Source organism: Salminus brasiliensis, chromosome 17, assembly GCF_030463535.1.
Source record: "Salminus brasiliensis chromosome 17, fSalBra1.hap2, whole genome shotgun sequence".
Taxonomy (NCBI): Eukaryota; Metazoa; Chordata; class Actinopteri; order Characiformes; family Bryconidae; genus Salminus; species Salminus brasiliensis.
In genome coordinates this window covers 34,078,091-34,105,996 of record NC_132894.1, presented here as the reverse complement: position 1 = coordinate 34,105,996, position 27,906 = coordinate 34,078,091, and the positions used below count along the sequence as shown (strand labels likewise).

The following is a 27,906-nucleotide window of genomic DNA, read 5'->3' as shown; positions in this document are numbered from 1 at the left end:
CCACACACACAGACCCACACACACACATGTACACACACACCTATTAATACTACCACAGTCATCCTGAGTATTCCGATTCCAGATGTTTCTGGTGCTTCCTGGGGGAGAACATCGGTGGGCAGTGGCCAACATACAGCAACTTGTTTGTGCAAATGTTTGGGGACACCCCTTCTAATGGCCACATTCAGCTTCTTCAGGCACCTGAATATCAGACAATCCCCCCGTTTCAGATCAGCTCAGCCCTCTCTGTAATGAGAACCCCCATGACCCAGAGCCCAGAGTGACGAGAGAATCTGACCCTAAACCTGAAAAGACAAAGACCATCAGAACTGTAGAAATTCTTCATATTTCTTGTGAAAACATCCCTTTAAATCCCTTTGTGATGTGTTCTGGAGCTGGAAACGGGTTCTGATAAAGCATTCATGATAAATGGACCAATAGAAATGCTCCAAAACGACTTAAATTAAATCTTTTTACATTGACTTCCATTGAAAGTTAACCCATAAGAGCCCAGACCCAGTTTTAAAAACTGTGCAAAATAATGAAAACAGTGAAATTAATTTCTATATACATAATAGTGATAATAATGGTCACATGACTACCTCTGTAATTGCTTTAAGGTTAAAATCCAGATGTGACATCATCCGTTTTCTTCTAGAAAGGGGGTCAGAACTGGTTCTCTGTGTTTGAATGGTTAAATGGGTTGGAACTGACCTTTAGAATGATTCACAAACGGTCCTGAGACGAGTGCAGGATGTTGGGTGTAGGTCAGTCAGGGGCTTTAGAGATCTTCTGTGGGGTCACCGTGGGCTCTTAGGGGTTAAGGTGGTCTGTCCTTCTCCTGTAAAGTTGCAGTTTTGGAGATTTTTGGGTTTATTGAGTAACTTAGTGCTTACACACATCCTCACACACCCTCACACACACATACACACAAAATAAATACATGGGCATTAACGCTGATGGCCATGTCCATGCGGTCCACTCCACACTGAAATGCATGGGCCTCATTACCCTTCCCCTTTATCTGTTTTTTCAGCATATTGAAATTGATTTTTCCACTGGCCTGGAAATGAATCTCAATTACCAGGTTAAATACCACAGGAGCATGCAAAACACACACACACACACACACATACACACACACACACCTAAAAAGTGTTACAAATGGCCCGATCAGCGTGCCTGTATCAGTGAGCGCTGGCCGTTTTCCTCGGACACGGCCTCCAATCCGCCGTGAACAAGCTGATGGAGTAGATGCCAGAAGAAGCATCCATGCAGTGAACACACACACACACACACACATGCATACACACCAGTGAAACACACACAGTGAGCAGTGGGCAGCCATTGCTGCGGCATTCAGGGAGCAGAGAAGGTAAACGGCCTCGCTCAAGGGCTCAGCTTGCTGGGCCGAGCCTGGGTTTCGAACCCGATGAGCATCTGCTGGGGTGCATTGAGAGACAGAGAGCAGGAGGGTCATAAAGGGGGCAGATGATTGGACGGTCATGCAGATAGAATAGGCAATATTAAAATACGCCAATTAGCCATAACATTAGTACCACCTGCCTTATATTGAGTAGGTCGCCCTCATGGACTTCACAGGACCTCGAGAGGTGTCTTGTGGTAACCGGCACCTTTAGGACCTTCGCAGCAGATCCTTCAAGTCCTGTAAGTTGTGAGGTGGGACCTCCATGTCTGCTTTTCTTCTGAGAAATTTTGGTAGGTAGGTACTGACCCCTGTATACCAGGAACACCCCTAAAGGACAGGTTCTGACCCAGTCATTGTCTAGAACATCACAGTTTGGTTCTTGTCAAAGTGTCTCAGATATCTGTTTTTGCTGTCTCATCACTTTAGGTGTAGATGAAGATAATCACAGGTTTTTAATTCACATATCAGTGGTCCTAATGTTATGGCTGATTGGTGTATTATCATCTTCACAGTTACACAAAAAACTTGTATGTCCAAAACAGCTTCTTTACTGTCAATGGAAGTTGATGCAAAATGAAATTTTTTTCCAGGTCATTTTGGAGTGTTTCTATTGGTTCATTCGTCAGGAAATTTTGATACAACGTGAAGAACAACCGCCAAAATCACATTATCTCAAAAAGTGAAAACAGAACAAAAGAAGCTCTATGTTTTTTTAAAGGAAGCTTTAGGGCTTCAGGCAGGTCCCTCCCCATTCTGCTTTCGGCCTATAGCAGAGCTCTTACAGTCCTCTACCGCTGGGCCCTTCAGTGCTGTGATTTGGATGAATAACTGCCCTCTGGATGCATGAAAATGTAGTGGATAAAAGTGGCTCCAGAAGTACATTAGATTGTGGCTTCTCGCAGCTCAAGGCCATCGAGTAAACCCTGATGAATTAAGGAAGCTCTGTGTAGCTTTACTGCAGACAGAAGGTTATGCAACCATGCCAGATTCTTCTGTATGAGGCCTAAGATACCAACCTCACCAGTGCCAGCCTTTCGTAAAGCACGCCCCAGCATATAAAGACATGTGCACAACAGTCGAGGTCACTATGAGGTCTTCACAAAAAATAAAAGAAGTACATTTTTAAGTACATTTTCTCTCTAAAGTCGATTTTTAATGTTTCTGTTTATTATATTATATACTGTTGATTATATATTCAATGGAACGCTGTTTTCCATCCTATTCCACACGTTCCAGAGCTCCTACACGAAAATCGTGTTATACAGACAGGAGACTGTAGATTAAGGAGTCTTGCCCGAGGACTTTTATTGGTGTGCTGTGGTGGGTTTCCATAGTCAGAGCCTCAAACCCTAGTTTACCACTGGGGAGGCAGTGTTTTTACGCACTGCTCTACACTGACCGCTACCGAGCTACTTTTGTAGCTTAGATTTCAACAGTCAGGGTCATTATTGACTCATGGCCATCAATGGGTCAATGGCTCAGTGGTTCGAACACTGTGTTATTGATCGCAGGGTTGTGGGTTTGATACCTAGGTCCAGGGAGTTTGGGAACCATGAAAATCTATCACACTGGGCCCTGCAACTTTGCCAATTTTACCCAATACCCAATGAATACATTTTAGGGCCCCTGTCAGTCACAGGCCCTTGGAACTGTGGAAGTTCAGACTAAAATCTTTTACCTTTAGTAAGTGTGGAAGCTACGAGCTACGAGCGAACTCAGGTGCGATTCGTTTGAAGTATAAACACAACAGCCCCTAAACGAATCAACCGCGGGACACAGGAGCGCATTCAGTGCAGGACTCATTCCACCGAAATGCACCACAAAGCGCCACAGGAGGTCATTTCTACCTGCGGCCAGAACTCTATAACTCCTCCCTCAGTGTGTGACACTACGGTTCATCTGTGCAGTATTTAAATGACGCTGTTCATATATGCAATAATTATAAAACTACTGGAATTCAATTTAATATGTGTGCAATAACTTGAGTGCAATAATTTTCCATATTTATCATCACAGTTATTACCACTCTGCCACTTTACTAAATTCATATAAATTATAGATGTACATAAGTTCTCAATTTGTTCTCTCTTTGTTTTGAATTAATTTTATTTTGCAGTGTTTATTTATATTGTTTATGTTTATAGTGTTTAATGTTAGTGTTTATTTCATAGTGTTTATTTTATATTGTTTATTTTATAGAGTTTAATTTATAGTGATTATTTTTAGTGGTTATTTTATGTATAGTGTTTATTCATAGAGTGTCTATTTTATAGTATTTATTTATAGTGTCTATTTTATAGTGTTTATCTAGTGTTTACTTTATAGAGTATTTATGTAATGTTTATTCATAGTGTGTCTATTTTATAGTATTTATATATAGTGTCTATTTTAGTGTTTATTTATAGTGTTTATTTTATAGTGTTTATCTACTGTTCATTTTATGGAATATTTATGTATAGTGTATGTTCATTGAGTGTTTATTTTATAAAGTATTTATTTATAAAGTGTTGATTTATACAAGGAGAACTGAGAAGGGAGGAGCAGATCGCTCCTTTTTGGTCTCACAGTCTTACAATTTCACAATAAAAGTCCAGAGCCCAGTCGAAAACTGCAAAGGTCCAGCACAGTTATTAATGTTACTGTGAAATAACCAGCCAACATGTTTTGTTGTATTGTTGTATTAATCAATAATGGTATGGGATCAGTATCGGCCGATACGCAAAGTTTCTGCATCAGTATCAGAGCAGAAATAGTCGGATCGCTGCAGCCCTGGTGTTGACATCACATTCAGGATGATTTCAACTGGCGTAGCTCCTGTACACTTACAAAGTCCGCAGGTTTTATGTAGTGCAGTAAATTCTCATTAAAACAAGGGGAACGTAGTCTACCTCGACTCGGGCCTTTAACAGACCCGGGAGGTCACATAAACTCTCCTCCCTCGAGGAGGCAGAAGGAGCATATCTCGGACGCTGTGGTAGATTTGCATCATCATGGCAGGAGCAGGGATGGGAAACGTTGGGTTGCTCAGCACGTTTCTGGCGAGCTCTTCCTTCTGGGGCATAATTGCAGCACGCAGCGCTTTCTCAGCGGCCCGAGCTGTGTTAAGCATTAAAGCAGGAGGCTGGGGGGGTGGAGAAGAAGGAGGAGGGCATTAATGGGCTCCATGTGGCAAGGGGCCTGGAGCAGCAGCAGCAGCAGCGTCCTTGGGGCGAGAGCCAGTCAGCATGTGGGCAAAGCAGGGGAGAGAGAGAGAGAGAGAAAGAGAGAGAGAGAGAGAGAGAGAGAGAGAGAGAGAGAGAAAGAGAGAGAGAGAAGGCCCTGAGCAGAGCAGAGAGAGCAGGAGCTGGCAGGGGAAAGAGGCATGCCAGGCATATCTCTCTCTCACTCTCACACACACTTATATGTCAACATATGTTTGAGATCTCTCTGAAAGCAAACTCTAATGTTATACATAACATGTTCTAATGTTATATAGAGTTAATTACAGGTAGACGCTCTCACTGACCACTGACTTTATGTTTATTTGGGTTAATTCTAATGTTACATAGAGTTAATTACAGGTAGACACTCTCCCTGACCACTGACTTTATGTTTATTTGGGTTTATTCTAATGTTATATAGAGTTAATTACAGATAGACACTCTCACTGACCACTGACTTTGTGTTTATTCAGGTTTATTCTAATGTTATATAGAGTTAATTACAGGTAGACACTCTCCCTGACCACTGACTTTATGTTTATTTGGGTTTATTCTAATGTTATATAGAGTTAATTACAGGTAGACGCTCTCACTGACCACTGACTTTATGTTTATTTGGGTTTATTCTAATGTTATATAGAGTTAATTACAGGTAGACGCTCTCACTGACCACTGACGTTATGTTTATCAGGGTTTATTCAAATGTTATATAGAGTTAATTACAGGTAGACACTCTCCCTGACCACTGACTTTATGTTTATTTGGGTTTATTCTAATGTTATATAGAGTTAATTACAGGTAGACACTCTCACTGACCACTGACTTTGTGTTTATTCAGGTTTATTCTAATGTTATATAGAGTTAATTACAGGTAGACACTCTCCCTGACCACTGACTTTATGTTTATCAGGGTTTATTCAAATGTTATATAGAGTTAATTACAGGTAGACACTCACTGACCACTGACTTTATGTTTATTGGGGTTTATTCTACTCCACGGTTACAGTCATGAGAAAGCTCTTTGAACCTCCAGGCCTCGGAGACACACAGTCATGCTTCACTCAGTTCGCTGATAAAGGATCATTTCCCACCAAGACCCCGATTCTACTCCTCCTCCTCCTCCATTCCCGTTCATTCACACTACACTGACACACACACACACACACGCACACACACACACTCCTGCGAGTTTCTCTCGTCATCTCAGCCTCGTCCCTTCCGTCCCATATGCACACACAAGCACATGCTAATGCTTTTAGCGCTGCCGCCTCTCTCCCACAGTCCTTATCAGGATCTACCCCTCACTCTCTCTCTTCCTCTCTCTCACCCTCTCTCACACAAAGAGGCCATTAAAGGCCGAGACTGTTTAAACACAACCGAGCACAAGCGTGTTTCTTATTATTTCAGCCCCCATCAAACTGCACGGCCTCCTTCTCATCAATAACCCGAAACTGAAGGAGTCAGTGGAGCGGTTGTTCCCCTGAAATGCTCCCGACTCCCTGCTCGCTCGTCCTGGCGGATGGCAGACATCAGAAGCAGGCTCGATGAGCAGGGCCTGTCTCAGCTCATGAAGAGGTCTTCTCTAGATTTCTTGTGTCTCTCTGGTGGTGCTGAGCACAGCGGACAGCCCGGTGTAGCAGATCAATAAGCAGCAGACAAATGTAGCCTCCTTTTACGAGGGAGTGGATGACAGTAGCATGCAGTAAAAAGCGACTAAGGCCTGATCTTTAAACACTCTGGCAAAGGCACACATCTCTTGTATAAATCCTGAGCTTTTTTCCCCCCTTCTGCACATCTGGATCCAGAAAATCCTGCTGTGATTCAGCTTCTTTCTGAACTGGACCGCAGGCTGCCAGATTCAGAGAAGCGCTAATCAATACAATACACACTACTAACAGCTTGAAGGAAGACAAGACAAGAAATATGAGTGCAAGCAAGGTGTTACAGACATGATATAATACACGGACGCGTCAGTCCGCTCAAACTTAACGAGATTAATAGTAATTAAGGCGTGTGCAAGGGCTTGCCAGTAGTACGGCCTTATTAGGCCTTAATTGACTCAGTAGGAAGGGCTAGGCAGGTTGAGTACTGTCACTAGAAATGATCAGCAGTCAACAACCATGAGCTCCTAATGCCTGCCTCACACCACCCCACATTTCAAGCCATTTCACTGTTGCAGACAAATTTCCAATGTCCAAAGGGTGAGCTCTCTCCAGCACCAAAGCAGCTACTGGAACATCTCTGGTGGGTAGGTGAGACATGGAGGAGACTGCAAGGATGCCTTATAAAAGAAATGTTACAATAATAAAATAAACTTAAAAATATTAAATAAATTAAAAGTAATCAAATAAAATAAAATAATATTAAAATAATAACAGAATAAAAATAAAACACTTAAAAATAAATTAAAAAATGAAATAAAAAGTAAATAATTAAATATAATTAAATATAGAAATGTTTAGTATATTTAAAAAGTTAAAATAAATGAAACAAATAAAATAGAATAACATTTAAATAATACAATAAAATTATAAATAATAAAATAAACTTAAAAAGAAAATAAGTGTAAAAATACCAGAATAAAAAAATAACTTATAATATAAGTTATATTAATATAAACTAATATAATAAAATAATATTTAAATAATAACATCATAAAAAATAATAAACTTAAAAATAAATTTAAAAAATACTAGAATAAAATAAAATGTAAACAATTAAATATTATTAAATATTTAAAAAATAAATGTTAAAATAATCTTAAACAAATAAAACAGAATAACATTTAAATAATACAATAAAATGAAAATAATAAGAAAAAAGGTAATACTCTCAAAAGGAATCTAGTTGCAGTCTTGCAAATACTGACCCTGCAAGAATTTCAGTCTTTGCAAAATCAGCCTTTACAGTATATTCAGGCTTTTCAGAGTCTTCTAGTGTATAGTTAGCATAAAAGACACCAAAGCCTGAAAAGTCATTAAGAATGGGTAGTTAAGGGGAACCGTGGAAGTTAAGGCCAAGTCCAGAATTCCAAGAAGACTCTGGAAAGCTGGAAAGCTGGGACTCTGGATTGTGATAAATGCTGTTATTGTGATACGCAGTATGCTTTTCTAAACATATAGAGGATATCATCAGTGTTTCATTATAAACCGTGTAATTATACTGGTTGAACTGGAGGAGTGCAGCACATTTTAGAGAAAAATCACTGTACCGAGGATGGGGAATCTGATGGAGTGGAAGCGCACTATTCTACTGTGCAGCAGTGGAGTCAGAAGCTGCCTGTGTCCTCATCCACAAAACATCATTTAGATCATCCAGTAGCAGTCTGGAAATACACAACATACCTCAACATCCACCATGATCTACTGCAGGACACTGAAACCTAAGCAGAGCTTCTGGAATAGCCCTCTCAGTCCCCTGATTTGACAGCGAGGTGCAGCGGCGCAGGAATATCGCAGAATTAGAGGCGTTCTGCAAGGAAGTGTGGCTGAAACTCCCTAAAACAAGAGCAGAGAGACTCTTAGCAGGGCCCAAAAGCATGTGGAGGCTAAGAAACCTGCCAAAGGGTGGATTAGTAAGTGTTCTTACTCAGGACTGAGTGCTAATTCAGTTCCTAACTATGTTACGTTATAAGTTTCTGACGTCGAAGGATTGTGCAAGATGTTACACAACTCACATATTCATATTCAGTAGTTTCGGAATAATTCTTAGCATCTTCTGAATAATTACCATGAATCTTCCACCAAAGAACTGAATAATAAGCCTAATTAAGCCTAATTGCACATTAATGCATCATGCTCAGTTATCCAATTCACGAGGGATCTAAAAATATATAAATAACAATGCAGCATTTCCTTCTGGCCAGAACAATGGCTGTGTTGTTCAGGGGCGTGTAGTGCTGGGAAAGCTTTTGGCCGGGGTGCAGACGCAGCTTCTTTTGGTCATTAAATCGCCAGCTCTCCCCAAAGCTTAGCTCCTGGCATTCACCATCACGTCTGATGTCACCAGGGTGTGTGCATGTGTGTATGTATGAGGGAACACCGAGGGAGACGTGTCCTTGGACAGGACACGATTATCCGTCCTAACGCTTGTCTCGATAGTTATAGTAATACTTTTCCCCCACTCAGAAGCATCCTGTGCTAAACAGTTAGCGCTGTTGACACTGAGCTCTACACAGGCTGTGAGACAATCCAAGGGACATAATATGGAAATGTGTCTCATTGCAATTCCCAGGCCGGCCCTACAATAGACAGACACCCATGACTCACAGCTCTTGGCCTTGAACCTATAAACTACAGAATCATTGAAATGCAGTTCTACCCATAAACCACTGGCTTAACCTCCAATTACAGCAAAAAAGGTTTCACAGTTATGTGAAAAAATTCTAGGAATTCTCGGAATGGTCCAATGGACTAAGGCGCTGCCACTATGCCCCGAGGATTGACCCATGGATCATGCTACCTGCCATCAGCAGCCGAAGCCTGAGAGAGCACAACAGGCCTTGTTCTCTTCAGTGTGATGCTGGCTTGCAAGGGTGTCTGCTAGCCGATGCATCAGAGCATCGGTGGCCGTCGCTTTCCTCTGAGCGCATTGATTGCCTTGTGACGTTGCATCGGCTGGCAGGTCGCCTCCCCCTTCCAGTGTCTGGAGCATAACATGTGATAGGGTAAATTTGGAAAAGCCAAAGCCTGGATCTTAATCCTACTGGGATTTCCAAAGGATGGTGTTTGCAAGAAACCCCTCAGACATCACACAGCTGAAAGAATTCTGCTTGGAGAAGTGGGAAAATCTTTCTCCCAGTAGACTAGTAGAGACTAGTAGACGCTAGTAGAAGACGTCTATCTAAGGTTATTTCAGCAAAAAGGGGATAGGGCATAGGGTGTCCTAACTTTTGCCTCACAATCAAATAGCATTTCTATGAACTCCATTTTATAAACGATGTTTAAAGACATTTCTTGACCAAATGAAGATCAAATGTCCTCATGTTTAAGGATGTTCAAAACGTTTACAAACCAGGCCGAGCCTGCTATTTCCAGCATGGCTAAACCTGGAGCCACAGAACCGTTCGGTGCGAGGGGTGAATGGCATAACGATCTGCTAATTGGCTCCATACTTGAGTCGGCTAAAGGCCTCGGCCAACATTGCTACTGTGACGTAAGCACAGCCCAGCTAGCAGAGAGTTAGCCCGGCTCATTTAGTGGAAACTAGCTTTACCTTCACAAGGCAAACGCTTAAAAGCAGGGGGGAAATGCAGGGGTTCTGTATTAAAAGCTGATGTGGAACAGCTGTGCTGGACTGTCTTCACGGTCTTGTGAGTGACTATCGTCCTGTCAGAGTGATAACTGCTTGCCGAAGTCGTCACACCTCTCGTGTCAAACGTCACTGAGTCTCAAACAGACTTGTTTAAGTGGATTCCAGCAAGATTTGCCACTACATCTATAAGATGTAGATGATCCTTGGTGTGGTTGAGACGAGTGTGATGCAGATGAATGCTAACAGATAAATGACGACTTCAGTTCAGTTCAAGTTAGCTGTCGTTAGCTAGCAACATCAGGTAGTAGTTGTAGTTGTAGACTACAGAATAAAACTGTTGCATCGTTATCACGAGATGCTGTCCTGATTTAGCAACACAGCAAATGAGAACAGAAACCGGTACGGAATGGTACCGCACTACCTTAGTAACCTTTTGACCCTGTAGTGAAAAATGGTCTTCAGGTTTTCATGAGGTTATCATGACTGTATTTAGTCATATATATATATAAATAACCAATAAACCTGGCAAGGATCATTTAAACAATAAAGGGGTTCAGTATAGAACCATTACCTTTCCAAAAACCCTCGGAAAATACCATTTCTTAAAGGTGTGGAGTTCTGCAATAGCTTTTTCCCACATGCAGTCAGACTTTTAAACAGCAGGCTGAACTAGACCCCATTAGCATTTTGTTTAGCATCTGTCTGCATCCTATTTATCTTATTTATCTTATTGTATACTTACTACCTCAGTACCTGCTGCGTTAAATATAATGTCACTTATTCTCAATACCTACCTGTTAAATATATATGCCCCTTATAATCAATACCTCTACTCAGTATTGAGTCGTATTTATATTATTATTATTATTATTATTATTATTATATTTATTATTATATTTATTGCATTGTCTTGCATGTAGCACTTTCTGTGGTCCGTCCTGTCCTGAAAACATCATGTCACTGTGTTCTTGTACAGAGCTGCCATTAAAGCCTCTTGACTTGATCTAAAACTATGAAATTCAGGTAATACACAAATGCTTCCAAAAACACAGAGCTTCACATTTTTGCCGTGTTTACACTTCACTTAGTTCCAAAAGGATTTTGCAGGAATAAGGGTGTTTGTGAGGACTCCACTTCAACAAGCTAACAATCTGTCACCCACCGACAGGCTAATTTGTCCATCTCCTCGAACGCAAAGCAAAGCACTGACTGAATTCTAGAACAGCCCGTCCAGCAAGGAGGAGCATTAGCAGCCCGGAAGAGAGACGCTCCATGTGTTTTCCAGATGATGCACGTGAACGGAATGCTAACCAGCGCTGGCGATAATCTGAAGGCACAGTGATCTTCGAGCGTAAGACCTAGTGTCTAACGATGGCTGCGCACCACTGAAGGAGGTGTCTTCAGCAATTCCACAGCAAGCCGGAAATACACTCCCCGTCCTGTGAGGAAGCTGCCACGCCCGCTTTCAGACTGCCTCCAGGGAACTAGCAGCCATGGCACTTAACAGAAGCAATATGGCGCAAGCAAAACAAAAAGAAGGCCGGAATGTGGCTCCGCTGAGTGGCCTGTGTCCTGTACGAATCCCTAAAGCCCAAACGATCTGAACGAATCATCTGTCCTCTTTTTGAGGCTTTTCTTTTTAGTTTTTTATGGCTCCAAACAATGGGCGACACACAACTCGTAGCTAGATGGGGACTCTAGCTGTCCAGCTCTCGCAACTGATGGAAACTGGCAGCACTTCAGCGAGGCATGGCAGGCTTGGCCGTCGTTACGTCTTCGTTCCCAAATAACAGCTGGATCTCCTCTGATGGAGGCTGCTGTAGTTTGCTTTCTGTCCAACGCCGAAACTTCCAGCAGTCAGTTGCAGATGTTTAGTGGTTCAAGCAAAAAGCCTTGAGAGCATGGATTAATGACAGCTTTGACAACTGTTATGAAACAGAGGACGACTAACAAGAGGGACATTTTTTTAGACCGGTCAAAGACCCAAAAGGCCATTTTTCAAGCTCTTATTTGTAGCACTGATGAAAAACAAATGGTCCTGATTGGTTATTGATATATGGGTTTTTATAACTTATATATATATGGAATATCCTATGATAAGGTTCCGAAAAAAGGTATAGTGCTAGGGTACCGAAGGTGGTTCTTCTATGGCAGAGGTCTTCAAATCTGGACTGAATTCAGTTTCCTTTGTAGTCTTTAGTTGTTGGTAGGTGTGACACTACATAGTCAGTTCCACTAACAGTTTTCTGAACTTCCAGCATTAACAAAATCCTGGACTGGAGACTGTATTCAAGGCCCAGATTTCAGGACCTAGGTTCTATGGCCAGTGGCACTACCAGAGATTCTGGGCCCCATGAAAAGATACTACACTGGACCCAATAGCTCTAACAATTCTGCCAAAATACTCTGCTAATCATTTTTTAGGGCTATTAGTCATAACAGCCCCCCGTTTAGGGCACCCCCTCAATCACCTTCTCATTTATAAGGCCGTTTCACACCTGCAGTTGGATTGCTCTGTTTACGGGAGCCATTTAGCTCAAATTTATGGAGTATACCCGCTAGTTGGGTCGGATCGTGGTCATATTTCGAAAACCGTCCGAAATGGTCCGTATCTGAGTGTGATTAGTGTATTCACAGCTACCCAAACAAATCTCACCAAGGCTGAAAATGAACCAGGGTCCGATTTAAGACCAGAACATCTGTTGTATAAGACGTTCATGAAGGTTTCCACAGAATTATTCACCTCTCTGGCTTTTGGTCAGATTAAGGATAACCAAGAGATCCATTTAGTCCAAGACTAGACTTAATCTGTGCCTGGGAAACCAGCCACATCTCCAAAGATTTGAAGGCACTTGCTCATCGATAGGTTTCTTCTAAAATCAAGGGAGTTTCTTAAGAGTCTCCGTGTTCCTGCAGTATCAGGTTCAACTCCTCTGGGTGCTGGGGGGGCTTTGGGCCACCCGAAAAGATACTACACTGGACCCACCAGCTCTAACAATTCAAATGCCAAAATACTCTGCTAATAATTTTTTAGGGCTGCTATTAGTCATAACAGCCCCCCATTTAGGGCACCCCCTCAATCACCTTCTCATTTATAAGGCCGTTTCACACCTGCAGTTGAATTGCTTCGTTTACGGGAGCCGTTTAGCTCAAATTTATGGAGTTCGTTTGGGACCGGACAGAGACCATCTCCTCTTAAGGATCTCGGGATATCAAAGAGATCCATTTAGTCCAAGACTAGACTTATGATAACCTTGTGTTTCAGAGGGTCCTATTCTACTGCCAGTGCATTTCTATGGTGCTCATACACAGCAGAACGCTGGATTGTCAGCAATGGGAATTTTACTACTTTGAAGGAGAGTGTCTTCACATTGATGGGAGTTTGATAGACCGTAATGCTTTGGGGAAATGCTTTGCTATGCTGTCTCCTGTGAACAAACTCTCGCCTCATGATACTTGGCCACCTGGCTAATGTGACAGTCGGTGTGGAATTAGAGCGATGTTTAGCGCCGGCGCTTCCGTGAGATGTCATGCTTCATTTTCTCTGCCTCGCTCACAGATCAGCAAGCATGGAATATTGTCTTTGGTCTTCGGAGATAATCTCTAATCTCTCTGCAATGCAAATCAGTCATTTCTAAAATGCCCCGCCGCTCTACTGAGCCGACTTCTCTGCAACATGACGAGATTACAGTGGCGGTTTTGTGTCCTTGAGAGCATGAGTGTAAAATCTTGTGAATGTGGACAAGGCCCAAGAAGAGAGCGCTGGCTCCAGTCCTAGGCTGCAGAATTACAGGGCCGTGTCGAACTTTAAGGCCATGCTAGGATGGTGGATCATTTTCCACAAATAAATAAATAAATAAATGAGAAAATGACAAAAGAAAGAAAAAAAGTGCCTTGAGAATTCATTCTCATTTAAAAGCAAACCCTAGGGAGCATGAAAGTAGATGGAATTGGATTACCGAGGTGGGCAGCATCTTGGGTATAATTGCCTAGCTCAAGGGCACAGTGACAGTGTTCACTGGGCAGAACATGGATACAGCCTCCACAAACAAGAAAGTCCATTTCTCGTTACACCCACCTGGGATCAATCTCAGAATCCTGCAATTGTTCGTCAACAGCCCTGGCTGAGCTGAGCAACCTAGCTAGAGCCTATTAATAGAGGAGGCTGGACAGGAAGACCTACTGTTTAACCCTTGTGCAGTCTTAACTTTCTCTATACTCCCCTTGTCCTAAGGGTCAAAAATGACCCGAGGATAATCTATGCACCCTGGTGGTGTTTCACTCTAGGGAAAGTCATTATCTGTCCAGCTGAAAAAGGATTCTGCTGTTAAACATGGTGGCGGGTCATTTTTGAACACTAAGACAATACAAGGACAATACAAGTTCTTTTTTGTAGCACTGATGGAAAATGAATGGTCCTGATTGGTTATTGATATATGGGTGTTTTAGAACCTATATATTATGGAATATCCAATGAAAGGTTCGAAAAATATATAAAGTGCTAAGCTACCGAAGGGGGTTTCTTCTATGGCAGAGGTCTTCAAATCTGAACCTTGAATTCAGTTTACGGTGCTTTTCTTTGTAGTCGTTGGTAGGTGTGACACTACGTAGTCAATCAGTTCCACTAGCTGTTTTCTGAACTTCCAGCATTAACAAAATCCTGGACTGGAGACTGGATTCAAGGCCCAGATTTGAGGACACTTGTTCATCAGCAGCCCAGGCTGAGCTGAGCGACCTAGCTAGAGCCTATTAATAGAGGTAGGCTGGACAGGAAGGCCTACTGTGTAACCCTTGTGCAGTCTTAACTTTCTCTATACTCCCCTTGAGGTGGTGTTTCACTCTAGGGAAAGTCATTATATGTCCAGCTGAAAAAGGATTCTGCTGTTAAACATGGTGGTGGGTCATTTTTGAACACTACATGGGGTCAGTAGTGGCCATAGTGGGGACATTTGGGCAGGATAACGCAAAATCAGTAGTGATGCATGCAGTCAAGGCACTAGGCCTGTTATCAGGAGATGGCTGAGGATGCCACAGCTGCACAGTATTACCATTATACCAGTCAAGCCTAGATGAATACGATGACCTAGATGAATCTCTCCTCCCAGATGTTCAGTGTGGGGTCAGTGGGCTGACGTAACAGATGTAACTGCTGGTTACAAGTTTTTAGCAGCAGCTTAAAAAAAAGATACAGTGGAGTTTAATGGAGGAAGCATGCGCTAACCTTCGCCTTCCCAACACTGGGTACTAGTATGAGTGTAGTCGTAGCTACGGGGTGGTAAATGGAAATGAGTACAACTAAGAATATTTGAAGATGTCGATCCTCAAAATTACCATGGCCTCGCTTGTCTATACTGGACACGGGAGCTTTATCCTTTTAGATCTATCCTGCTGTTTAAAAACAAGGAGAAACTAACAGCTCCGGCCTATGGAGCAGGGTCACGTCGTGTTTCCTTCCAATCTCTGGGGATCCCATTAGCCCAGAGGGGAAATTGTGCACAGAAAAAAAAAAAGAGTGTACTGACTTGCATCAGATCCAGCAACCACAAGCGACTTTTCCAAGCGAGGCCAGGCCGCCACCTCAGCTTGTGCTCTGATCTTACCCCAGCACTACCAGTACGCTCTCCCATCACCAGTGTAAGGATTTGATTTCCACTGTGTTTACATTTCAGACTGGAAGGACGGAAGTCTTCTAGATCTTACTAGTACAACATGGCTCTCTGGTCCTCCATCTGCATTTATGTTTATCAAAATACCCCGCTGACAGTGCCAAACAGCTGCCAAATCAGAGCGCTAAGTCACGTATTGCATAATCGCACAAGGCTATTGTGCAACCCACATGCTGTGACTCAAGCAAAACTTGTGTGACTAAGGAAAGAATCCAAGGCCAGAAACCAGTATCGTCAATAAACTTGTTCAGTCTGAGGTGTGTATTGTCAGGCAACATTCTGTGGTGTACCACGGCCAATTATGACTGTTCTCCTCCTTCCTCAAGATCAGCTGTGAAATGAAAGTAGAAGATTGCATAATCATTGTTTCTTTCCAGTTCAAACAGGCGAGTCCACACCAGGTTCTGGAAGTCTACCAGGGGATCGCCTTAAATGTTAGAGCCAGGGGTGTTGGATCTGAACTCTCCAGGATGATTAAATCAGAGGTGGCCAGCCCCGGTCCTGGAAATACAAGATCATGGACCAGGGCCTTCCACGTTGCAGAACTGCCTAAACACTGGCCCTATTGTCAGCAGATCACAAAGTTCAGTTCCTGGCAATGCCATCACAGCCATCAGTGACCAAGGGACCAAGAGAGCACAGCCAACCTTGCTCTATCTGGGTGGGTAGGGTAGCTGCAGAATGTCTATCTCCCTTATGCTAACACTACATCCCCTCATCTCTGACTGGACCGACTGAAGACCAGCACTGACCGAGCTTCATTCTGGATGAGGAACAATCAACCCTTACTTAATCAATCAAATCAATCAATACTTGTCCTAACGGTAAAAAAAAAATGACCTGAAGACAATCTGTACCCTGGTGGTGTACAGTTCAGTCATTACATTAAAATTCCAGCTGAAAAAAAAGATCCTTTATGAGGTTTACAGTCGACTCCTCTTGGCATCGTCAAATCCAACGTTACTGTAACCAATGACACGCTGGAAAACTGTCCAAAAATGATCACCCTACACTACACATACACCTAACCCTAAGCTTAAATCTAACCTTAACCTACACCTTAAACCCCAACCATAACCTACTCCTAACCTGAACTAAAGCAAAACGAGGAACCCTTAACGTTTCTCCATTGATGCCGGTCCATTAATTTCTCTTTAAACTCCAAAAAGTTCAGAAACAGCTGGATGTTCTCCAATAGTATCTCTACGCGCTGTTTTACCAATTCTTCTTCAAGTACACAACAGACAGGCAGTAGGGTGTTCATGTGTATTGTGCTCAACAGCTCTACCAGTGGACAGGTGAGAAAACAACCAAGTTTGTTAAAGAGGTCTACGTCTTCCAGATTTATAAGAGGTGGGCCTAGCCAGTAGCTGGGACTGGCCACAACTTGGCGATTTTCCTAAACCCAGCTTGTTCCCAGAGTTGGTTTACCTTGCTTTAGTCCAGTTCTTTACTTATTTACTATTTATCTTTATGAAACAGCTGCCTCCCTCCTCACAAACCTCAGGAGAACTTTTCTAGGTATTCTTCCAGAAGGAGTTGCTCCCATGGCCCATGTGAAAAGCCTTCTGAAGATGAGGTTGAGGCTCACACTGCTAAACAGCCTCTCTTCTTAATTGCTTGCTGGAATCTGTGCAGGTCACCCCTGCCCACTGAGCATCTACTGGCAAACGCCGCTTATTGGCCATCCCTTCAAGTCCGGCAAGTCTTGTGAAACAGTTTAATTAGGCCTCTAATTGTTGCCGAACGTATCGAGGACCACTCCGTCGGTCTCTCCTTCACCCCCTCCATTGAACAGCCTGTTTACTGGAGTCCTGTTGTTGACTGGCTTGTACGGAATTAGACCGGGGCATTACGGGTGGGTGAAAGCTTCTCAAAGATTCTCAACGCAGCACATTCAGTGGCGGCCCGGCCTCACGCTGAACAAAACACAAGGACAAGCATTTAACAAACTTTTTTTTTTTCTATTTATTAATTAAATATATAACCCTTACCCAGTTGGATGGGAGCTAACAAAGAACAGAAGTACAAAAAAAAAAAAAAAAGCTCCGGACAGAAAAAAAAAAGAAAAGAAGTGTGTATAACACTGTGGGAGAGCGGTCCACAAGTCCAAAAGGCGAGGCGGTTGGGCATCATTCACCCCTTCAGCAATCCAGATCCTGCGTATCATTCAACAGCATCAACGTAAATCGGATAAGTGATAAGATAAGAGCCGTGCAGATTCAGGGAGACAGGCTCCGCAGTGATTCATTCTGTGGGTCTAGTTAACGTGTCTTTTCCAAAAACTGTATAAAACATGATGCTCCGTACCGCCATCCTAGAGTTCATTTCCTGTTCATGACAGTTCTTCCGCCTCCATACATACACACATTCACTCACTCATACACACTCACTCTCACACCCACCCACACAATACCTACAGCAACTGTGCAAAAAGTCTTTGGTAACCAAATAAATTTGCAAAAGAGAAAAAAAACAAACAAAACAAAAATCTAAAACAAACAAAAACAAACGAAAGGAACGAAAGTCGGCGACTGATGATTGGTTGTACAATCGCTAATATACATAACCTCAGTCCGATATCGCACATGAGACTGCATTCAATAAATTAGACAGTGGGAATGAGTTGGAAAGGTCCAAACCAGGATCCAGCAGTTCTGTTCACATGTCAAAATCGTGAAAAGTAAACAAACAAACAAACGAATGAATAAAATGAACAAAAACAGAACAACAGTGTCATTACAGATCATAAGAAAGAAAATCAACAGAAGCGAAGACATGATCTACGGCCCTTAACTGCAAGAATTAAGATTGTTGGTTTGTCGGTTTGTCGAAAGACGTATCACTTGTACGTGTGGCTTTCTGTAAACATTCACAAGTAAGAATACATTAACCATTTCCCCCCAACACCACATTTGCACATCTGAAACCTGACCCTCATCGAAAAAAAAAAAAAAAAGAGAGAGTCCCTCCTCCACGACACTGTGACTGGTGTGCACATCACTGAGGTACACAGTATACTTCGTAAGAGTCCTCCATAAATACAACGCTCATCAACATTATTATTATTATTATACTGAATTCGTGGGAAAGAAAACTGGTGTTCCAGCACTTCGGACGCCTTTTTTTTTTTTTACCTATCTGATTTTTTTAAATTTTTTTTAGCATTGGTATAAAAAAAAGAAACAGAGAGAAAAAAAAAAAGGTTTTTGTTTTTTGTTTTTGAATACGTTATAAAAGGAGTTATTTCAAAATATATCCACAGAGTTCTTTTCTATGAAAAAATAAATTAGGTAGTTGAAAAACACCATAAAGAGGAAGACGGGCAGGAGCAGGTCCAAGCTTGCAGGGCCTATGCTGTCCTCATTGATCCGTTATTAGAACTAGAGATCCTCCGAAAGCCGTGGTCGTACTTCTCCAGCCACAGCTCGGCCAGCTGCTGCGTGGAACCATGGGACGAGGCTTTGGAACCCAGGCACATCTTGTACTGTTTGGGATCTAGGTTGGGGTCACATATGACGGGGTGGTGAACGTGCACGATGCCGGTGTCCGTGCTCCTGAACAAGCTGATCCCTGACTGGACGAATTTGTTAAAGAGGTCCACGTCTTCCAGCCCCCAGCCTTGGATGGAGACGTCAAAGCCGCCGGCCTTGACCAGGTCCCCCTTGTAGACGCAGACGATGCCAAAGCCGTAGTGCCTCCACAAGCCCGTCTTGGACGTGAACACGTAGTGGTTGTTGCTGGGCACTTTTCCCGCGTAGACGACCTTTGGGTCGTACTGGCTGAAGATGATGGGAAAGTACGTCTGCTCTCCGAATACGGTGTTTCCGCGGCAGCGCTTCAGGAAATCGGCGGTAAATAGTAGGTCCACGTCACAGTAGAAGAGCAAGGAGTCGTTGGTGAAGTGGGCCGAGCCGACCTCCAGGGCCAGGGCGCGGGAGAAGGGGCCAGAAACGGGCTTGATCTCCATGTCTGCTTTGGGATACTTCAACCGATACTCCCTCATCAGCTCGATCTGCTTGACCCGCTCCGTGTTGTTGTCGGTGCTGAAGAGAAGAATTAGCAGCTTGACGTTCTGGCTGGGGATGAGACAGATCTTCTCAAAGTTGGCCATGAAGCGCACAAAGATCTCGTAGCGTCCCGCCAGCGGCACGAGGATGTTGACCTTCTTCTCTTTGGGTTCGTGCTGCTCTGAGCCCGAGCCGCTGAGCTTGAACGGCACGAACATCTTGAGGGAGCTGGAGAGGAACGACAGGGAGTCCGAGTCCTGGTTGATCCTGGCGGCCAGCGCTCTGGCGTCCATTTCTTCCTCCTCCAGGAACTGGATCTTGCTGAAAGTCTGCTGAAGGTAGGCGTGTCTTCTCACCGGTACGGTCATGGTCTTCCCCTTGTGCTTCTTGTACAGCAGCAGCAGGTCGAGCACGTATTCGGCTCCATACATGGGGTTGACCCTCCGGTAGCCATACTGAATCTCCTTGAAGTCGATGACCCTCCCTCGCGTCTTGGCATTGGCGTTAATCATCTCCATAACCTGCATGATAATGTCGTCCAGCGCCATCTTCTGTGAGGAGTCAATGCCGCGGCGCGGGGGCTGCCCGTCCAGGGCGGAGAAAATGTACTTCCCCGTGAGGAACTCCCACTCCAGCACCTCCTCCCGCTGGTGAGGATGGAACCGCATGAAGGAGGGAGGCACGCCGAGCTGCAGGTCCTCTTTGCGCACCTCCGTGTTGCCGTAGCGGCTCATTTGCACGATCTCCCGGTGAAGCTGAATGGTGCGGTGGCGAAGCTCGGCAATTTTGCGGCTCAGCATGTAGCTGTGGAGGCGGTACTGGTAAGGCGGGTTCTTGTTGGGATGGAGCGTGATGGCCCTGTGGATCTTGCTGTTGTGGAGGTCTCGGATGTAGCCCTTCTTGTTCGGCTCGTAGTTCTCGTAGAACAGCTGCTGCATCTGAAAGAGAAGACAGGACAAATGAGGGATTTTAAAAAGCTGACAGTCCGGCTGTACGAGACATCGGTGCTATGTGAGCATGCGCAGTAGTCCCATCACAGGATGTGCAAGGTCACGTAAGGTCATGTCATGGTCACATGCTACAACTTGCTTGCTACAAAAATAAATAAATAAATAAATAAATAATAATAAAAATAAAATAATAATAATAATGCGGCCCTCATTTTCTAATATATATATATATATATATATATATATATATATATATATATATATATATATATATATATAACTCCTTTGTTTGTATGGCAATTACAAACTTTCAGACTGGACTGGACCGGGTCAGACTGGACTAGACTGCCCATGATCAACTCCGCTGTGCCCGTGTTTGACTTTCTGATCTGCAGGTGAATACTCTCTGCTGCTAAAGATCCAGTCTCCTGACTCCTGAGTCGGCCTCCTGTGTGCCGGATTTCAATTAAAAACCCTACAGTGATCTAAACACGAGTCTCCGTCTCAGTCACCCCCAGACTGACCGCTCATTTCCAGCACAATCAGCTACAGAAGGTGAAAAAATTGGACTCCAGCAGCGTTTCTAAACCCGTGGCTGCGGTCAAGAGAGGGATAAAGCGGAGAGAGAGAAACGGGGTGCCAGAAAGCAAGGTCGGAGTGACCTGAGAAAAGCCCTCCTCCAGCTGAGAGGCAGCAGCAGCAGTCTGGAAGCTCCTACCTTCAACTAGCGTTCCCCTCATCATTAGCAAAGCCTCTAATTAGCCAACTGCTGGTTCCCTTCCTTAATTAGCACTTCATGATTCATTATACCAATTCCCTTACGGACAACGACCTGGTCAGTCCGGTCATTACAGCTGTGAGGGAACGACTGCTGAATGGCACGTCTGGAAATGAAAGCAGAAGCACTCATCACCTTCAGGACCTTGTGTGCTTCCATTTGAAGGTGCTGGCAGATGTGCAGGTAAAACAGGAGGCTGCTGCTGAGCTTAAGGCTATATATCTAGGTAGAGCGCGCGCGCGCGCGCACACACGCACACACACACACACACACACACACACACACACACACCTCCGACCAGGTGCTACATGATGGCAGAGTCGCTGTTAGAGGTTTACTACCCTTCCCCTTCACTCCTCAAGCTCAGCTTGCTCTCTCCAGCCCGGCGTCCGGAGGCCGACGCAACCGTTATGCTATGAACACATTTACCCTGTGACCTCTGCACAGCCGCAGCATCCTTGGGACCGAGGATGCCAGAGGAATGAACTCAAGGGTGCTCGTGAAGAAAAGAGTGACGCGAATTTGCAGTCACCACAATCGCACCGTCCTCCAACGTCCCTGAGCCTGAACAAACACATTACCACGGGACAAAAGCACTTAATGCCTACAGATAAGACAGTGGAATCCACTGGGGGGGGGCAGTATTAGCCGATTTTTGTCGCTCAGGCAACATCTCATTTCCATTACAAGCCTTTTTTTTATCCAGTGAGAAAAAGCCAGCAAAGCTGAAGCCAATAATTAAAATAATAATAATAAAAAAAATTTACATTTACAGTACAGGCTGTATAAGCCATCTCAGGGGTGGGGGGGGGGGGGCATTGTGTAAGACTCCTAAACTCTACATTCTCTTACTTGTATAACATGATCCACATGCAAGAGCTCTGGATAAGAGCATCAGCCAAAGGCCATGAATGTAATTATGTGTACTGAATTAATAATTAATTAATTAAATAAATAAATAATAAACGAATGAAGCTGAAAGTGGTACATAGTAGATATTTACCAGAATCAAAGCACCTAAATCAACACCTGTTCAGGCCAAGACTCCCTATCCCCTCAGCAAACCAACACGTAAACAAGCCCCAGCTCTCAAAATCATCCAGCAGATTTCTTTATTTGTGAGAATCTCTGATTTGCTTTCGTTCACAGGCTGTAATTTTCCACGGGCTGTTTTTTTTTTTTTAATGTGTGTATGTGATGCATGCACTGCGCCCGGAGTGCGTGTACACACATGCCTGTAGTAAATAACTGCCCAGTGACGGGCTGTGCTGAGTCAACGCTGGCCCTGCAGCGCCCCTGCACCGCCATCCATCAGCCCGAAGGCAGAGCTCGGAGCAAGAGAGTCGGACCCCGGGACAAACGACACTTATCTACTACTACAGAGAACGTCCCGCCACCTTTGCTGCCGCTGCTGCCCTGCCAGTCATGCAAATCTAATTTAAAAATGCTATTAGAGCCTTTTAATTGGCTCCACTGCAGCGTAATGGGCCTCATGTAGAGTCTGACCCCTTATGCTGCTGTAAGACCAGCTTTGCCTGCTAAGATGCTGACCCTAAATATAATGAGAGAGAGAAAGAGAGAGAGAGAGAGAGAGAGAGAGAGAGAGAGAGAGAGAGAGAGGAAGGGACAGCGAGGACACTGAAACACCACCACTGAAGAAGTGTCACCACAGGAGGCCGGCAGTGTACTCAAACTTCTCCGGAAGAGGATGCATGGAGGCACTGATGACGGGTTATCTGAGGGCAATCGGAGAAGGAAAAATGACACTTCTGAAAAGTTTGTAAAGTTTTTCAGAATAACCACGCCTTCATGTGCAAAACACCTCGTATCTCCAATACGGCAGCTTTACTGAAGACAACGGAAGTCAAACGTCAAAAGGTTTAAATCATTGAAGTCATTCTGGAGCATTTCTATTGGTCTACTCAGCATGAAATTCTGACAATATAAAGAAAAACTGCCCGATTCACATTAAAGAGAACTGTAATAAATAGCAATAAATACATTATAAATGGAGATACAAGGTTTTTGCAGGACAGCAACGATATAATCCGTACTGACTCTGTTGAAGAGCAGAACTGAGTTATGATCTGTAACGTGGATTTACTGCGATGCTCTAGCTGAATTAAAGCCCATTCAATTTCCTATAGTCCACTAGTGTCCAACACTGCCTGTTCCACAGAGCTCTGGACCTCCAGCAGGGACTGAATGGGAAGCGGTTTTGGCTCTGCTGTCTGTGTTTGGGGCAGTATCTTCCCTCTAATTTCCCAAATTACAGATTTATCAGATACTGCCAAAAAGAAGCGTGCAATCTTTCAACTAACAGTCCTGCAGCAGCACCTACCAATTTATCATACTCAGAAAACACAAGGCCTCCGGTAGCCGTGGGCTATTTGGCATGCATGCACATATGTGTGTGCGCATATATATATATTAGATCTCACAATATACAGTAGCTATGCTTTCTTTAATCCAAAAAAAAAAATTATATATATGTATTTATTTATTTTTTTTAAATAAACACTGACATAACTCTTCTTTGCATCAGCTGAACATATGAACAGTTTATCAGCAGTTTGTTGACACCAGAACTTCTGCAAAAATCTGCATTACAAATGTTTGTGAAATGTTATGCAATAATAATAATAATAATAATAGTAGTAGTAGTAGTAATAATAAGAAGTATAATAATAATAATAATAATAATAATAATAAGTAGAAGTTATTATTATTATTAACATTATTAACAACAACAACAACAACAACTACTACTACTACTTATTATTATATTATTATTTGGGTATGGTTTGGGTAGATATGGGTTACTTATGCACATGGTGAAGTGGAGTCATCAGCTAGTGTGGATTATTATTATTAGTAGTATTATTTTTATAAATAGTAGTGGTAGTAGTAGTAGTAATAATAATAATAATAATAATAATAATAATAATAATAACCCACACTAGCTGATGACTCCACTTCACCAAGTAACCCATATCTACCCAAACCATACCCAAATTCCCCAGGTCCTATATTAGTGGCTAATGGTCTGAAGCACTGAATGGAGCTTCTGCAGAACCTAAAAAGCTGCAGAGTGAAGAGGCTGGCTTGAGAAATGACGACCACCTCATCTGAATCAAATTCACATGAGGAGTGACTGAAGTCTCAGTCAGGATATTACCCAGTCAGAGCGCAGGATATTAAACCAGGGCAGACATCACAGGCTCAGCGTTTCACGCTCAGCACCCTGATCTCCGCTCAGAGACACAGGAAAGATGAGCCCTTACAAGACATTTGGCCTAAATATGAGAAACGGTCACAGCCACAGGTGATGGGCCTGATTAGCTTCTCAACCAGCAGCTGTTGTTTTTCCATTTCCTCCAATTCACACCAAATTCGTACGTCTGCAAGGCACCAGAACTCCCCTGCCCGTCAGACAGATCGGTCAGGTCGGCCCTTTTCTGGGCCAAATCAATTATAGGGGGGTTTCCAGGTGCCTACCAGAAGAAGAAGTGAGCAGCAGTTTTGACAGATCCTGTCACGGAGCCACTGCACCAACTGACGGATGCCTGAGCGTGTACAGACACGCATCCTCCGTTCCCTGGAACTTCTCATGAAAACGCACCAGCCTGCCACGTTCAGACCCGCTGCAGCCGCGCTAGCAGCTAAGCAGCCCCCGCAATGACGCAGAGCTGATGAATCAAGCGCTCTTCATGATGTGAAAGCGGATGTTGACACAAGAAGTGAAATTAATCTCCTGAAGCGGCACTGCAGCTTCCGCAGCTTCTGTCGCGAGCCGCATTAGTCATGTCGGGATCTGCACGGCCAAAAGCCTGGGTGCTCTCATGTTTGTGTTGGCTGAAGGTGAAGAGATGCCTGAAGTGAGGGGATGAGGGGAAATGGACCCATCAAAGACATTGTTTAAGGGGCCCAATTTTGTAAAAGCAAAGGATTCTCTACCTCCACCCTCCCATCCCTTACATCCCTTACATCCCTTATCCTCCACCTCCTTTTCCACAGAAATCAGCGAAAAACAGCCAAAGCACTGCTCGCGTCAGGAGGGTGTTGGATCAAATCCCTTACAGTGTTTTCACACTAGAGCTCATTTCTGGACCCAAGCATTTTTATCATCACTCATGTCCACATCCAGGACGGATTCTGGGCTTGTTTAGGGAGGGGGCTCATTATCGCTGGTTTGCTTTCACACAGAAGAAGAATTCATTTCGAACCGTGGATCGATCACGGAATTTTGAACCTCACTTTTCTGTGCATTTTCACAAAACTGAAGGAGCTGGGTTCATCAGTTTATTGCTTTTCCTGATTTTCCCTAAATACAAACACTTAAGCGGTGAAAAGCAGCGTCACATCACAGCAGGAATCTCAGGAATCCCCCCCCCCCCCATCGCACTGGGAGTGGACAGCTTCCACAGAGTCCACCTGAAGCGAACCCCAGACCAACGGCTTCTGGAGGGCCAGAGATTGGCACCGGGTGAGGGATTGTGTGATTGGTTCATTTAGTCACGTGACCACTTCGACTCCTAGCCTGCATGGCTAATAACCTTCCCCTATGTGAGCGGCTCCTTGTCTGCAGGTGTTCTTCAGTGCTCGAGTGTTTGTATCCAGGATCAAACTGATGTGGGACCCTACATCCTACCATTTAGCAAATTATGCTGAGAGCCACCCTTGGAGGACACACATTTCTGGACAAGCTGGATATAACCAACAAGACTACAGTTAACCCATAAACCCACTACAATTCCCTCAATACCTCAAAGCTTAAGGTTTCCAGGCCTCATCGCGATGAGTGTGTGTGCATCATACCATCCACGCTAATTTACATTAGTCTCAAAGCGCCTCACTTTAGCAGACGTGGTGGACGTAAGTCCAGTCCAGGAGCTCCAGATAGCCCCACTGTTCCTGTACACAACTGCTTAAATCTTCTTTTCACTGCCCCTCAGGTTCCTGTAATCAAGCCTTGAAGACAGAGACGGCCTGTTAATAAAAACCTGGCGATTTAGCCGTCAGCACTCGCGGGCCGGATCATTTCAGCAAATAATCCGACCCGGAGGTCGCTCCACAAAGAGCATGCTGCCTGGGAGCAAGGACAAGGGCCTCGGAAAGAGGACATTTCCCTCATCGCACCATTTATTGAAGCATTTCATAGCCAATGACATTCGAGGCTAGAGGGGCTGAAAATTGATGGCTTCATCCAGCACCTGATTATTCAAGGCCCTCGCGCAACAGATGAGGAACGTTCAAGAGCTGCATATCAATGCTTATAGATTTCCTAAGTGAGGCACATTACGACTAGCGCCTTCGTTAACACTGGCTGCGGTGCTGGATTTAAATAAATAAATAAACAGAACTAATCAAGCAGGTCGTGGGCCAGCTTCTGATTACAGCCGTGTGGGTAAAGCTCAGTGCAGCTCAGTGCAGCTCAGTGCAGCAGGCTGGACGATGTGGTCAGATAAAAAGAACAGCCACACAGGCGGTCTTTCAGCATGGAGACAAACACAGAGCCTGAGATCATTCTCAGGCAAGAGACTCTGGAAACTGTTCGTGCTGCTGATGACTAATAGGCTTCCCCCGGTGAACAGAGGTGGTGTTTGGTTCGGTCCCTTACAGAAGACATTCAAATGCCACGACTTGATCCCACAACACTGCTGCTGCGGTCTACAAAGACAATGGCAGCAATACAACACCCCAGTACGGGTTTAGGACTGATGCTAGGCTGGAAACTGGAGGACAAAGAAAGATACCCCATCAAAATCGGCAACAAAGACTGAAATACCACAAAACTGCTGGTGTGTGTGTGTGTGTGTATATATATATATATATATATATATATATATATATATATATATATATATATATATATATATATATATATTATATAAAAATAAAATAATAATAATAAAATAAATAGTAATTACTACTAATAATAACTACTACTACTAATACTACTATTATATTTTTTACTTTATTTAATACTAATAATACAAATATTATTATTATTATAAATTATTTTAATTTATTATTTATATATAATAAATTATATATAATAAATTTATATATAATAAAAAATAAGCTCAGGTGGAAACTATACAGTACAAAAAAGGCTGAAAATGTGGCTTATATTTAATTTAAAATAAACTGCAACACGTCATTGATGTCAGGCAAAAACCTTGTATCTGCAGCTTCACAGTAGCTTCACAGGTGAAGAAACCCCCTTCTTTAACTTTTAATGGAAGTCAATGTTTAAAAAATAAATAAATAAATAAAAAATTGGAGCATTTCTATTGGTCCATTCATCCAGAAATTTAATAAACTTAATAAACAACTGCTAGACTCACATGTCAAAAACAGCAACCTGGCATTGTTCCATACACACTCTCTACGAGGCCCGACAAAATAGCGGGCTTCTTTGTTGATTTTCCTCTCCCAAAGTGATACAGCCAGTTAACCCACTCAATCGTAGCTCCCCCTAGCACTAGCAATGCTCCCGACACTAGGAGGGTAACAACTTCTCCGCTGGCTTTCTTCGAACTGCTGCCGACAACACAGCATCGCCAGGCAGCCGAAGCTCTGGGGCCCCAGTTCTGTAGCCATACCAGCTAACAGAC

General features: G+C 43.5%; 1 protein-coding gene across 1 annotated transcript in view; it reads right to left on the bottom strand.

The window, feature by feature from the left end:
- Nucleotides 1–17,541: 17,541 nt before the first annotated feature.
- chsy1 (chondroitin sulfate synthase 1) overlaps nt 17,542–27,906 on the bottom strand; it is a 60,517-nt gene continuing 50,152 nt past the window's right edge. Inside the window, exon 3 of the mRNA XM_072660265.1 lies at nt 17,542–20,496. Within this exon, the coding sequence (XP_072516366.1) occupies nt 18,901–20,496 (1,596 nt within the window). The 3' untranslated portion in view covers nt 17,542–18,900. The remainder of the gene's footprint in view (nt 20,497–27,906) is intronic.